General features: G+C 39.3%; 1 protein-coding gene across 1 annotated transcript in view; it reads left to right on the top strand.

The window, feature by feature from the left end:
• FTO (FTO alpha-ketoglutarate dependent dioxygenase) overlaps positions 1-15,833 on the top strand; it is a 372,235-nt gene that overhangs the window by 123,163 nt on the left and 233,239 nt on the right. Inside the window, exon 4 of the mRNA XM_081216486.1 lies at positions 3,150-3,293. Coding sequence (XP_081072612.1) covers positions 3,150-3,293 — 144 coding nt within the window. The remainder of the gene's footprint in view (positions 1-3,149; positions 3,294-15,833) is intronic.

Here is a 15,833-nt window from a genome sequence, read left to right as displayed (position 1 = left end):
ATACGTGCCATCTGGGAGCACATACTTTTGGATTGTGTGTGTGGCATGCCCATGATGCAGCCTAAGTAAAACATGGTTTATTGTCCATTTTGATGGCGTAAAACTTTACATCTTTTGTACTCTGCCCTCTGTGAGTCTGAACCGTACTTGTCTTTCAAGTTTGATCTTCTCCAAGAATTCTGCTCTACCCTTTCGAACCCTCATTGAACCTGTCTCTTCTCTAGATTTCTTTAATATTGAGAACTGTCCTAATTTAGCAGTGTCACGCTTTATTACATTATTTGATTTAATTTGCATTTGTTCCCCCCCCCCAAAATTAACATTTTCTTTTCCTGCCATCTAGCATAGTAAGGACCGTGAATGGTGTGAACTGAAAGAACTTTCTGTTTTTAAGCAGGCAATTTAGTACAGGTGTTCATTGGATGCTTTTTATATGCCAGTCACTGGGGCTCTAAATGTGGATGAAACAGAAAAATGGACCCTGCCCTTGAAGACCAGAGTCTAGTGGATTAAAGTCTAATGGAATTTGAAATATTCCCTTTTTTAGTAATCAGTGATGAACATTTACAACTCCCCTGGAAGGAAAGCTCCCCTGGGTCTAGGTCTTTGTTTCATTTACTGATATACCCCAAGTGCCCAGGTCAGTGCCTTGTATACAGTAACTGCTCAGTAAATATTTCTTAGGTGAACTTTTACAAGTTTTTATGTAAGTGCAGGACTATTAGTGTAGGTGAACCATAGTGTCTGCCTTCCACTTCCTTTACGTCTCTCCCACTCCTCATCCCAGCCATGTAGTTCTCTGCCCAGAAAAGTCAGTCTTGACTTTCCTTCCAGAAATATTATATGTACATATATGTACATGTGTGTGTTTGTACTTTTTACACAAATTATAGCCTATGCCTTTCTTTCCCTTAAAAATATATCAGATAGTTCTCTATCAGTGCATACTCATGTTACTTTTAGTGGCTATATAGTATTTATTACTTGGACATTTCATAATTTATTAAACCAGAAACTTATTGATGGATATTTAGGTTATTCTGATCTTTTGCTCTTATAAACAGTATTACAGTAAATATCCTCACTCAATTTGCGACCTCTGCAAGTAGGAATTTTAGTATACATTCCTAAAAGTGGAATTGTGGAATTCTTATAAGTTCAAAGGGTTTATGTATTTGTAATTTTGATAGGAATTGCCCAATAGTCTTCTACAGAGAATATAAATGTGCCATTTTGCTGCACTCTTACTAACACCATATCTTACCAAAGTGCTTGATTTTTTTGTGATCTGATAGGTGAAAAATATCTATTATGGCTTTGTATTTCTCTTACATAAATAAGTTTGAACATCTTTTTATATGTTTACAAACTCATCTCATTTTATGTGTTCTGTCGTTACAACTTTTGTCCATTTTTCTATGTGATAATTGATCTTTATCTTACTGATGTGTAGGAGCTCTTTGTATAGTTCAAAAAAAATTCCATGTCTGTGCTTGCTTGTTTATATTTCTATGTGAATTAGAGAATCAGCTTGTCTAGTGACCTGCCCCATTCACCTAAAAAATCAATCCTGTTGGTATTTTTGTTGTGTGTGTGTCAAATTTATAGGTGATCTAGGGAGAACCGTCATTTCCATGATGTTTTGTCTTATTTCCCAGGAACATAATATGTCTTTACGTTTGTTTGAGTGAGTCAGTGTTGTGATAAAGGGCATTGTCTTAACTTTGGGACTGTTTCTAATGTTTCCCTATTAAAATATGCTGGCTTTGGGATTGAGATAGATCTGTATTGTATCATGTTAAGGAACTAGCCACCCATTGCTATCTTATTGAGGTTTTTACCGCAAAAGGATATATTTTGTCACATACATTTGTGTAATTCTGGTGACTCATATATCTGTTGTTTGTTTGTTTTCATCTATGAATATGATGAATTTCAAGTATAGACTTTTGCATATTGAACTATCCTTGTACTCATGGAATAAGTTCTACTTGGTCATGGAAAGTTATCCTTTTAATATGCTGCTGGATTTGGATTCTGTTTTCTTATATAGATCTTCCATGACTTACAATGGGGTTATCTCCCAATAAGCCCATTGTAAGTTGAAAATATCATAAGTCACAGCTGCATTTAATACAGCTAACCTACCGAACATCATACCTTAGCCTAGCCTGCCTTAAACCTGCTCAGAACACTTACATTAGCCTACAGCTGAGCAAAATCATCAGACACAAAGTATATTATAATGGAGTGTTGAATATCTCATGTAACTTATTGAATATTGTACTGAAAGTGAAAATGAGAATGGTTATATGGGTACAGAATGGTTGTAAGTGTATTAGTTCTCCACCCTTCTGATCACGTGGCTGACTTGGAGCTGCCTCTGCCCAACATCAAAGAGAGTATTGTTCTGCATGTTGCTAGCCTGGGATAGGATGAAATTCAAAATTCGAAGTATGGTTTTGACTGAACGCATGTTGCTTTCACACCATTGTAAAGTTGAAAAATCGTTAAGTTGGGGACCATCTGTACTGTATTTGAGAATTATGCATTGATTTTCAGATGTGAGACTGGGGTGTGTGTGTGTGTGCGCGCGCACACACACATGCATGTGCTTGCTTTGGAGTTTGATACGTATTTTGTCTTTATGAAAAGAATTTGAACGCTTTTCTTTTTCTGTGCTCTTGAACAATTTACAGTGGATTGAAATTACCCACTTCTTAGTTTTTTGATAGAATTCTCCTTTGCAGCTCTCTACTCCTGTGTTCTTTGACAACCACCCCTATACCTTCTTTGGCTTTTTTAAGCTTTTCTACCTCTTCTGGGGTCAGTTTTGGTCATTAATGTTTTCCTAAAAACCTATCCAGATTTTCTAATTTAGTTACATTGAACAAAATAATCTTCTTTCATTTCCTTTGGTATCTGTGGTTATTTCCTCACCATTTTCAGATTTTTTTGATTAAAAAATAAATGACATGTGAAAAAATATTCTAAAGAATGTGTTTTTAAAAAAATATGATGTAAAAAGAGTATATAGTTCACTTATCCATATTTTATTAAAACCTCAGTTATTCCTAAGGTAACTGTTACGAAACCCGGAACTTTAGATGAAACATTTCCTTTCTGACAACTCTCTTCTCTTTTGACAGACCCTGAAGAGGAAAGTGAGGATGACCCTCAACTCGAAGGCAGAGATCCTGATATTTGGCACGTTGGTTTTAAGATCTCATGGGACATAGAGACACCTGGTTTGGCGATACCCCTTCACCAAGGAGACTGCTATTTTATGCTTGGTAATTGGAGGATCAAAGCTATACTGATGCTCTAGCGTCTTGGTTTTAGATTATTGGGTACATATTTTGCATATGTCTTTTGAAATAAACTTTTCACGTTTTTTATAGTGATAATAAAACATCTACATGTGACTAGTTTTTTTTTAAAGATACTGCTAATTTTTATTTTTTTGGATTTTATTTTATTTTTTATACAGCAGGTTCTTATTAGTTATCTATTTTATACATATTAGTGTATATATGTCAATCCCAATCTTCCAATTCATTCCACCACCACCACCACCCCGTCACTTTCCCCCCTTGGTATCCATACGTTTCTTCTCTACATCTGTGTCTCTATTTCTGCCTTGTAAACCGAATCTGTACCATTTTTCTAGATTCCACATACATGCATTAAAATACGATATTTGTTTTTCTGTCTCTGACTTACTTCACTCTGTAGGACATTCTCTAGATCTCTCCACGTCTCTACAAATGACCCAATTTCATTCCCTTTTATGGCTGAGTAATACTCCATTGTATATATGTACCACATCTTCTTTATCCATTCATCTGTCGACGGGCATTTAGGTTGCTTCCATGACCTGGCTATTGGAAATACTGCTGCAATGAACATTGGGGTGCATGTGTCTTTTTGAATTATGGTTTTCTCAGGGTATATGCCCAGTAGTGGGATTGCTGGGTCGTATGATAATTCTATTTTTAGTTTTTTGGGGGTTTTTTGCGGTACGCGGACCTCTCACTGTTGTGGCCTCTCCCATTGCGGAGCACAGGCTCCGGATGGGCAGGCTCAGCGGCCATGGCTCACGGGCCCAGCCGCTCTGCGGCATGTGGGATCTCCCTGGACTGGGGCACGAACCCGTGTCCCCTGTATCGGCAGGCGGACTCTCAACCACTGCGCCACCAGGGAAGCCCTATTTTTAGTTTTTTAAGGAACCTCCATACTGTTCTCCATAGTGGTTTTATCAATTTACATTCCCATCAACAGTGCAAGAGGGTTCCCTTTTCTCCACACCATCTCCCGCATTTGTTGTTTGTAGATTTTCTGATGATGCCCATTCTAACTGGTGTGAGGTGATACCTCATTGTAGTTTTGATTTGCATTTCTCTAATAATTCGTGATGTTGAGCAGCTTTTCACGTGTGTCTTGGCCATCTGTATGTCTTCTTTGGAGAAATGTCTATTTAGGTCTTCTGCCCATTTTTTGATTGGGTTGTTTTCATTTTAATATTAAGCTACATGAGCTGTTTATACATTTTGGAGATTAATCCTTTATCCATTGATTCATTTGCACATATTTTCTCCCATTCTGAGAGTTGTTTTTTCATCTTGTTTATAGTTTCCTTTGCTGTGCAAAAGCTTTTAAGTTTCATTAGGTCCCATTTGTTTATTTTTGTTTTTATTTCCATTACTCTAGGAGGTGGGTCAAAAAAGATCTTGCTGTGATTTATGTCAAAGAGTGTTCTACCTATGTTTTCCTCTAAGAGTTTTATAGTGTCTGGTCTTACATTTAGGTCTTTAATCCATTTTGAGTTTATTTTTGTGTATGGTGTTAGGGAGTGTTCTAATTTCATTCTTGTACATGTAGCTGTCCAGTTCTTGTACATGTAGCTGTCCAGTTTTCCCAGCACCACTTATTGAAGAGACCGTCTTTTCTCCATTGTATATCCTTGCCTCCTTTGTCATAGAATAGTTGACCATAGGTGCGTGGGTTTATCTCTGGGCTTTCTGTCCTGTTCCATTGATTTATATTTCTGTTTTTGTGCCAGTACCATATTGTCTTGATTACTATAGCTTTGTAGTATAGTCTGAAGTCAGGGAGCGTGATTCCTCCAGCTCCGTTTTTTTCCCTCAAGACTGCTTTGGCTATTCGGGGTCTTTTGTGTCTCCATACAAATTTTAAGATTTTTTTGTTCTAGTTCTGTAAAAAATGCCATTGGTAATTTGATAGGGATTGCACTGAATCTGTAAATTGCTTTGGGTAGTATAGTCATTTTCACAGTATTGATTCTTCCAATCCAAGAACATGGTATATCTCTCCATCTGTTTGTGTCATCTTTGATTTCTTTCACCAGTGTCTTATAGCTTTCTGAGTACAGGTCTTTTACCTCCTTAGGTAGGTTTATTCCTAGGTATTTTATTGTTTTTGTTGCATTGGTGAATGGGATTGTTTCCTTAATTTCTCTTTCTGATCTTGTGTTGTTAGTGTATAGGAATGCAAGAGATTTCTGTGCATTAATTTTGTATCCTGCAACTTTACCAGATTCATTGATTAGCTCTAGTAGTTTTCTAGTGGCATCTTTAGGATTCTCTATGTATAATATCATGTCATCAGCAGTGACAGTTTTACTTCTTCTTTTCCAACTTGTATTCCTTTTATTTCTTTTTCTTCTCTGATTGCTGTGGCTAGGACTTCCAAAACTATGTTGAATAATAGTGTCGAGAGTGGACATCATTGTCTTGTTCCTGATCTTAGAGGAAATGGTTTCAGTTTTTCACCATTGAGAATGATGTTTGCTGTGGGTTTGTCATACATGGCCTTTATTATGTTGAGGTAGGTTCCCTCTATACCCACTTTCTGGATAGTTTTTATCATAAATGGGTGTTAAATTTTGTCAAAAGCTTTTTCTGCATCTATTGAGATGATCATATGGTTTTTATCCTTCAGGTGTTAACATGGTGTATTACATTGATTGATTTGCGTATATTGAAGAATCCTTGCATCCCTGGGATAAATCCCACTTGATCATGGTGTATGATCCTTTTAATGTGCTGTTGGATTCTGTTTGCTAGTATTTTGTTGAGGTTTTTTGCATCTATGTTCATCAGTGATATTGGTCTGTAATTTTCTTTTTTTGTAGTATCTTTGTCTGGTTTTGGTATCAGGGTGATGGTGGCCTCATAGAATGAGTTTGGGAGTGTTCCTTCCTCTTCAATTTTTTGGAAGAGTTTGAGAAGGATGGGTGTTAGCTCTTCTCTAAATGTTTGATAGAATTCACCTGTGAAGCCATCTGGTCCTGGACTTTTGTTTGTTGGAGGATTTTTAATCACAGTTTCAATTTCATTACTTGTGATTGGTCTGTTCATATTTTCTCCTTCTTCCTGGTTCAGCCTTAGAAGGTTATACCTTTGAGAGAATTTGTCCATTTCTTCCAGGTTGTCCATTTTATTGGCATAGAGTTGCTCGTAGTAGTCTCTTAGGATGCTTTGTATTTCTGCAGTGTCTGTTGTAACTTCTCCTTTTTCATTTCTAATTTTATTGATTTGAGTCCTCTCCCTCTTTTTCTTGATGAGTCCCAGAAGGAGAAGAGAGAGAGAAAGGACCCGAGAAAACATTTGAAGAGATTATAGTCGAAAACTTCCCTAACGTGGGAAAGGAAATAGCCACCCAAGTCCAGGAAGCACAGCGAGTCCCATACAGGATAAACCCAAGGAGAAACACGCCGAGACATATAGTAATCAAACTTGCAAAAATTAAAGGCAAAGAAAAATTATTGAAAGCAGCAAGGGAAAAATGACAAATAACATACAAGGGAACTCCCGTAAAGTAACAGCTGATTTCTCAGCAGAAACTCTGAGAACTCACACACTTTGTGTGTGCCCTCCAAGAGTGGAGTCTCTGTCTCTCCCAGTCCTGTTGAAGTCCTGAAATCAAATCCTGCTATCTTTTAAAGTCTGATTCTCTGGGGATTCCTCCTCCCAGTGCCCGACCTTCAGGTTGGGAAGCCTGACGTGGGGCTCTGAACCTTCACTCCAGTGGGTGGACTTCTGTGGTGTAAGTGTTCTCCGGTCTGTGAATCACCCACCCAGCAGTTATGGGATTTGATTTTATTGTGATTGCGCCCCTCCTACCGTCTCACTGTGGCTTCTCCTTTGCCTTTGGATGTGGGGTATCATTTTTGGTGAGTTCCCGTGTCTTCCTGTCGATGATTGTTCAGCAGTTAGTTGTGATTCTGGTGCTTTCACAAGAGGGAGTGAGAGCACGTCCTTCTACTCCGCCATCTTGAACCAATCTCTCCGATACTGCTAATTTTTAAAATTGCTTTTATTTTCATTCCCAGTGTTTATGGAGTTCCCCAAATATGATAAACAGTTTTCAAGATTTTTCATCAGTGCTACTAAATCACCTAAGTCAACTTATCAGTGTGAAGTTTTTAAAATATTTCCCTATCTATATAGGTTTTTAGTGAAAGTTTTTTCTAGTTTTGAATTTAGGTTCTGCTCAAAAACAGCTGACCTGACAACACAGCCTCCCTCCCACCCCTCACCCCCGACCCCAATTGAGTTTCCCTCATTTCCCTCATTTAGTTCTTTGGGAAGCAGTAATTCAGCTGTGGTCAGGCTAACTGAAGCTGTGGAGTTTGTGGAGCTCTGCTTTTTGTTTCTTTGCTCTAAGTTTTTTGTTTTATTTTTAGACTTTCTCTTTGTTTTCTGATGCACAGTGTGCAAACAGTATCCTTTTTTTCTCGCAAAGCTTCTCAGGGTTTATTCCGTCCTTGGCTCTGATCTCCTGATTATTTAGGGTCGATCCCACTCTTACCTGCCTGGGGGAATCTACTCATGTGTTTGGTTTTAGAGCCAGGATGCACCAAGGCTCAAACTGAGTATTTATAATAAGAATTATCTCCCAATTAATAGAGTGTTTGTAGGGGGTCCACTGTGTTCTATGTGCTGCATAAGGTTCTGGAGTATTGGAGATGGATAAAACTTGGTCCTTGCCTTCTAGGAATTATGAGTTTGGAGTCGCCCTTTTGGACATTTCATCATTAAGTGTTTTCCAAATTTCAGTCATTTGCACATCAGCTTCATGGTTTTTGCCATATCCATGTGCTACCCATGTTATTATTACTTATGTAATATTTCTCTCTAGATTAACTCAGTTTTTTTCTTTCGTCAAAATAAATTTTTGGGGGGAGATTTTATATCACTGTCTTAAATGGAAAACCAGTATCACTTGACATAATTAGAAGAGTTGTTAAAAAGTTTATAGAAAGAAAGTAAAACAGAATTAATTGCCCACCGGTTTTGTTTCTTTTTTGCGGTACGCGGGCCTCTCACTGTTGTGGCCTCTCGCGTTGCGGAGCACAGGCTCCGGACGCGCAGGCTCAGCGGCCATGGCTCACGGGCCTAGATGCTCTGTGGCATGTGGGATCTTCTTGGCCCGGGGCACGAACCCATGTCCCCTGCATCGGCAGGTGGACTCTCAACCACTGCGCCACCAGGGAAGCCCTGCCCACCGCTTTTGTTTGCTGAAGGTCCTGAGCCTCAGTCCTGTTCTGTCTTTAGTAACTGTTAGGAAGAGGTATTAACTGGATCATGGTACCAATCTTGGACTTTGTCCTTCGTGTCAGCAGGGAGATTGGAAGATCATTACATAGGGAATTACTTTCTCCTGGTACGATTCAGTGGTGAATTCTTCACTTCTTCTCATGGATGAGTCCTGCACTTGTTACATACTGATCTAAGTAAACCCTAAATCTCTTGCCTTCCATTTGCATGTTGCTTTCCAGTTTACAGATCAATTTCACATAAGCAATTTCATTCAGTCTCCAAACAGCCTTGCCAGGGGGAAGGTGCAGGGATTGTTCTGTTCTTTCGTAATTTGCTGAAAGTCACTCACTTCATGTGAGGCAGAACGGGGACCAGTGTGGGTTGCAGGTTTCATATATGGTGCTTCTCTTGCTCTAAAAGGGACCATTTAGATTGGATCCCAATTCATTGAAATCTCTAGGTGGGAACGCTTTTAGGGTTAAGGTCATCTCTTTGCCTGCCCCTCCCCTGCTTGCCTCTCCCCTGCTTGCCTCAGCATCTGAGTTTCTATTCTGAAGTCTTTACCCCATTGTTTTGAGCATTATTTGTAGGTAGAACAGATTATTAATTCATTTTTTAATATACCACCCGATGTGGATATTTACCGTGAGTATAAATGGGTGATAGTTTCAGCCAATAAACCACTTTCCTTTTGGATACTCTGTTGGAGTTTCTATGACTATTTTGCACCTTTAAAAGAAGTGAGAGTCAGAATGGTGCTATTTTTAATAGCTTTATTAATTTTCTATATACAAAAGTAGTAAATACACATGGTAAAGGCTCAGCTACTTTCTATTTATTTAATAACATCTCATGTGTTCTTTTCTGATTGAAAAAGTAATACATGCTCATTGTAGAGAAAAGAAACTGAAAAGTATAAAATGAAAGAAGAATATAAAAATCAGGTTTATGCCTATTTTAGTACATTCCTTTTCAGTCTTTTTCCTATGTGTGCATATATACGTATCTGGAATAACAGTAGTATATGAATAACAGCTAATGTTTATTGGGGACTAATGACAAGTCAAACCTTCTTGGAATCTTCTCAGTAACCCTGAGAAGTAGATGTTAGCTATATTGAGAAAGAAAAATTTAAGGTTAGATCAATATCGTTACTTAGCCATGATTACACAGCAGGTAAGAGGGTGGATTGGAACTTGTCACTTTAGCCCACTTGGGCTCCGACACCTGTGTCAGGCCATCCCCTCCCCACCACCTGGAGTCCCTCCTCACCCCACTGCGGCGCTGAGCCCTGCTCTGGGCTTCTGTGCCTTCCTCCCCCTCCCTCAGGGTGATGCCTAAGGTGTTCGGAAGGGCAGAAAAGAAGGTGACAGTGGTGGTGTGTTTGCTTCTTTCTTTTCCATTTCCTTCTTTAAAAAAATTTTTTTTTAATTAAAAAAAATTTTTTTTACATCTTTATTGGAGTATAATTGCTTTACGATGGTGTGTTAGTTCCTGCTGTATAACAAAGTGAATCAGCTATACGTATACATATATCCCCATATCCCCTCCCTCTTACGTCTCCCGCCCACCCTCCCTCCCTATCCCACCCCTCTAGGTGGTCACAAAGCACTGAGCTGATCTCCCTGTGCTATAAGGCTGCTTCCCACTAGCTATCTATTTTACGTTTGGTAGTGTATATATGTCCATGCCACTCTCTCACTTCGTCCCAGCTTTGCCTTTCTTTTTAAAGTTATGTTTTTCTTGGCTCAGAAAAACATTAAAAATGAAAATATTAAATAATTATGTTGTCCTTTGACTTATATATTATAATGAATATACATTTTAAAATATACACTGGTTCCCTTTTTCTGTTGTAGGTGATAAACAGAAGAAGTGTGTTATTATTTTATAGGAGCTGATATCCAAGACATACCATCTAGTCCTGATTTCCCAACTCCTGCCCTCAGATGTAGGTTAACTAACTGATAACCTACTGAACTGGGCCAGGCATAGCCCACTGTACCCAAAGTTTGTATTTAGAATCTATTTTCTTATTAAGATGTCATGTTTGATTTCTAAAATGAATTTTCCCACACCTCCTCTTAGCCAAAGCAAGACAAAGATAAAAGCAACCGTGGTCGAAAGCTACCTTTTCTCTTTACTTTTTAAAAGCCAAATACTATAAAGAGCCTTGTGGAGGGACCTCAGCCCTGTGCTGATATCTGAAATCTGAACTCCATAGCACTTATGAAAAGGAAACAGTTTAGCTCAATTTATAATAATATATTGGTCTGCAGAGGAAGTGCAGACTGAACCGTGCTGTCTCAAGTAAATACTCCAGGGGTGTCTGATGGGGAACGTGTCGGGTGCCTGTAATAAATCCACTGCCTGTGGAATTGAGTGAGGGCCCTGCTTGCAGTGCCTGAGGACACGCTTAACTGGGGTTGTCACGGTTTTACTTTTAAATTGGAATCTTTGCCCTAATCTCAGAGTTAGACATGACCAGATTTGCAAACAGATTTACAGTTTTCACTAATTTTCCAACCAGGACTTCAAAACACACTTAGAGAAGAAAAAAAAAAACACACTCTGGTTTTTCTCAGAGAAGGATGATTTACTTTGCCACAGATGTTTTCCATAGACTGAATGCAACCAGGGAGTTAGGGACTTAAAGGTGGCTTGGAGACAAACTGTGGGTTTGTTTTTTTGTGGAGCAGATTATACAGTTCAAGGGACATCAGCCAAATTATGTTCATTAACCAGGAGCTGAGTGTGGAGGTGGGATGGTGCAGGACAAAGGTGAGTGCTAGGTAAACATTTTGGGCGATGCCCCCCTCCCCTTATTTGTTACTATTTTTTACATGTCACTCTTCAAGACTCTGTTCTATCTCCTCTCTTTACTTTTGTTTCCTTAAATCCAACTACATCTCTTTTTCACATATGTGTCATTACTATACCCATCAGCTATTTCAAAGCTTTAGTTGCCAAGTAAAAATTCCATGGCAAAAAAAGAAAACAGCAATATAAATGGAAATGCACAGTATTTCTTTTTTGGGTTGACGTTCCCTCACCAGCAGTTCCGGGTAGAATAATGGAAAGGCCATGTCCCATCAGGTGACCAGGTTCCAGACTCCCCTCTTTGTCCATTGGCTGTGCATTGTTTGTTCCCCTCTGAGTCTCTGCCGCCACTGAAAAACTAGTGCTTCACGATACTTGCTTCCCAGGGTTGTTGTGAGGCCAAATCAGAAAGTATATGGGAAAGTGCTTTGTAAACTATGACTTGAACATGGCGACTCATTATGAAGACTGGGACCTGGGCCATGGTATATTGGAGAACCAGTGAGGGAGGGGGTGACGGAAGATTGCTGAGTGTTGTGTTCTTACCTTGCTTCGTGCCTTGAGTTTAGCCAGCTTTGCACCTAACCGTTCCATGTGTATATTTCCATAGCCGTATAAAGGAACTACAAGAAAGGGAAATCTCCCCAATTGGTTCTTGAGGGTGAGAAGAGTTGACCTGTGGCTATTGTTGAATCAGGGCTCTTGGTAACCACATCTTTGGTTGGGGCCAGGTTTACTTAGACAGAGTCTGGCCCGTGGATTTTTCTAGGTGAGGTTCACCTTCTCTGAAATACCTATGTCTTAGAGCAGCAAGTCCCAGCGCACTGTGAATGTTTGATGTGGTATAACCTGAAAATGTGCCACGCTTCTATTTCTGGAGCCAACCCGAGCCCTCGAGTTGGAGCCCGTAGCTCTGTGAGCAGGAAGAACTGAGGCCTCTAGGAGTTTACCTGGGGCTCCTCTGGGACTTCGCTTGGAGACCATAGTATCTTTGTAAATCCTCCAGGTGTCCCTCAGTCCTGCCCTGATTTAGACCTTTTATTCAAAGGAAAAGGCTTTTGTTATTTCTTCCTCTGACCCCATTCCCTTCCTCCTCCAACCTCTGACTGACCAACTGAAGTAAACAGTACCTCTAATATATGGCTTAATCATAAATTCTGAATAATTATACTTTATTACCTCTCATGGGTCTTGAAACTGTAGGTGCTACATTCTGCTTTCTGCCGAGGCACGGGCATAATACAGAAACAGTAATAAATTATAACTTCAGGCTGCAGTCAGTAAGCTTGAGGAATTGCCATTTAAGTGGAAAGTGCTCGAACAGCCAAATGAGCACCTGCCATGTTTATTTTCGCTTTGAAAAGTAGTAACATGACAGTATCGTCTCAACTGCTTATCCACTGTGAACTTAACTGTGTTCTCCTTCCCTGCTCAGCAACTGCAGTATTTGCTTCTTGCTGTTCACTTTTTACAGGGTTGAGGATGTGTCTCTTCTCCTGAAACTTTCGCTCTAAAATATGCTCCTAAAGGCTGACGTTTTCAAACTTGGGCTTTTTTTGACTTGATACCAGATTTTTTGGTATTCAGTTGAACTGGGGAGAGGGCATAGCTGGTGTCATAGGCTCTGAGGATAGGAACCTGAGTGCGTTCCTAGGCACTTGGAAGGATTTGCCTCTCTTACACTTTCTTATCATATCCAGTCTTTTTGCTTATTTCTGTAGTATTTATGTTGTGAGCTTTACTTGAAGCGCATGTGATGAGTACCTACTGAGGGTCAGGCACTGTGCTGGAGCCTTTGATATATTTCATTTATTGCTCGTAACAAGCCTGTCAGGTAGGTAGTTGTCCCGTTCTGAGCCCCATTTTTTTTTCCCAGCAAAGAAAATCGATGGGGATTGACCGCTCGTGGGTACCTGGTTTCTTTCAGGGGTATGAAAATACTCTGAAATTAGTCTGTTGTGGTTGCCCAGTCCTGTGAACACACTAGCAGGCAGTGAGTCGTTTGGTATGTGGATTACAGTTCCATGAAGGCTTCTTTAAAAAAGGAAATTGAGGCTCAGAGAGGTAAAACCACTTGTTCAAGATGACATACCTAGTGAAGCTTGTGTTTGAATCCAGGTTTTTCTGAGACCAAAGCTGTTCTTTCTTCCACTTGGCTAGCTCTACTAATTATGTAGTTATGGAATCTTTTTTCATTAAAAGTGTGGAAAAAATAATATTAATTGAATGATTAATAGATGAATGCACATATATTCTGCACAGGTATTCTTAGATTCAAACAATATGGAAGTGTATAGAATAAAATGTGGAACTACTCTTTCACCTTCCTCTGTCTGGTCCTTTTGTAAGCCTTAACATAAATATAGTTCTCTTAAAATATTTACATCTGTGTTACTGCTGCTTTTTAAAAATAACACAAATGGGACTTTATACGTGTGTGTGTGTGTCTGTGTGTGTGTGTGTGTGTGTGTCTGTGTGAGTATGTATAGGTATATTACTAGAATACTTGCTTTTTTTTTTTAACTTAATATGTCCTGGAGATCTTTCCTGTCACTACTTCATTCATATTATTGTTAATAATATATTAAAAATAATACATATACTAGGAAATAAAAATTCAAACAGTGGAGGTTGATCTAAAATATAAAGTGCGGGCTTCCCTGGTGGTGCAGTGGTTGAGAGTCCGCCTGCCGATGCAGGGGACACGGGTTCGTGCCCCGGTCCGGGAAGATCCCACATGCCGCGGAGCGGCTGGGCCCGTGAGCGATGGCCGCTGAGCCTGCGCGTCCGGAGCCTGTGCTCCGCAACGGGAGAGGCCACAGCAGTGAGAGGCCCGTGTACCACACAAAAATAATAATAATAAAATAAAATAAAATAAAATATAAAGTGAAAAACTCTTTGCCATCTACCCCCAAGTTCCATTTCTTAGAAGTAACTACTTTTCACTGTATTTGCATTTTATTCTTTTAGTGATTCCCTCCCTCTTAACTCATAAAATATGCTTAATACTTCAGTTTTTTCATCCAGCAACTTTAAGGACTATCAGTTTTTTCATGAAGAGAAATGTGGAATCAGCTCTCTTATACTCTTTCTTACTCTTGCTAACTTTTGTTAGTTAACGTTTTAGGGTTTTTTCTGTTAATTGATTACCTTTGTACCAAGATATAGATGCTCTCTCTTGACTACTGGTATTTCAGTCGTAACATTACTTTCACAGTTTTGAAGTTCATAACGATTACATACTGATCTGTAATTTTGATGAGATGACCATGCTTCCTTTGGATATGGATTCTGAAATTTGGAAACCAGTCCCGCACAGTGCTAATGTGTGTGTTATTAACTGTAGAACCACATGGAGTGACTGGATGCATACATAGAAGTTGTCATCCACTGTAATTATTAAACCTCTGTTAGATGAGCGAGGACACGTTGCAAATGTCAGGTCGAAATCTTATACCTCATCAAAAGCTCAGAATCACGCTCCATTCTTTAGCTAGCTTTGTATTTGAACCATGACTTTCTTGTGTAGCTCTCCCTTGCCCCGGGAATTCATCATTGCCTTTCTGTATTCTTACTGCTGGCAGAATCTTGCCATAGTGATAGCTCTGTGCCACTAGATGTTTTGTCATACTACTTCTTTAATGCTTTGATAAACACTGGCTTCTTCAAACCCACCTGGCACAGTTATCATATTGAGATTTCTTCTCATTGCACTCCTTGGCATATTCCATTTTTACTTGGGTCCTGTGTCTTGTGTCTTTTCTGGAATTTTCTAAAAATGCCTTCTGTCTACTTTAGATTCCAGAAAATGTGTACCTTCTACAGTACCTAATACAGTACTTTGAATAGGATAGGTTCTTCAGGAAATACTGAATCAATGAGTGAAATGAACGAACCAAGGATTGGCTTTTCTCCCCTTCATTCATGGCAATACAGACAAAAGGAAATATTTATTCTATCCATGAAAGCTCCTGGCTGGAAAGGGTTTTGAAGACCCTCTGCAAAACAGATGGCCATTCATCTAATACTCTGGGGTCTCCAGAGACAGCTTTTAGAATCTTCCACGACAGTCTATTCCTTCAGTGACCCATGCTTTACTTCCTTGTGGCTAATCCAAATAACCGCGTGGCAACACAGAATTTTCCAAAATGACACAGTGTCTGGATCAATCTGTACATTCTCCTTCACGTTTTTTATAAGAAAACCACCAAAGGTAACAAAAATGTGTGTGTTTTTTTTTTTAACTGAGGATGGATGTGTTACTGTGAATTATGAGGTCCTTTTATTCTCTATGGTTCATTCAATCAGACACACTGTATTGAGGTAATTCTACATCTGGGTTGGGTAGATGGAGTTTTCCCCTTTGGCTGGCAGTTTTAATATGCCCTCTTTGGCTATTATGTTATCTCTATAACATAACTCCTAAAAGCATGAGCTATGGGAAGGAAT

This window comes from Mesoplodon bidens (genome assembly GCF_964165515.1).
Source record: "Mesoplodon bidens genome assembly, chromosome: 18".
NCBI classification, from domain to species: domain Eukaryota; kingdom Metazoa; phylum Chordata; class Mammalia; order Artiodactyla; family Ziphiidae; genus Mesoplodon; species Mesoplodon bidens.
The sequence above is the reverse complement of the archived record's forward strand: the minus strand, read 5'-3'. Positions and strand labels throughout refer to the sequence as shown.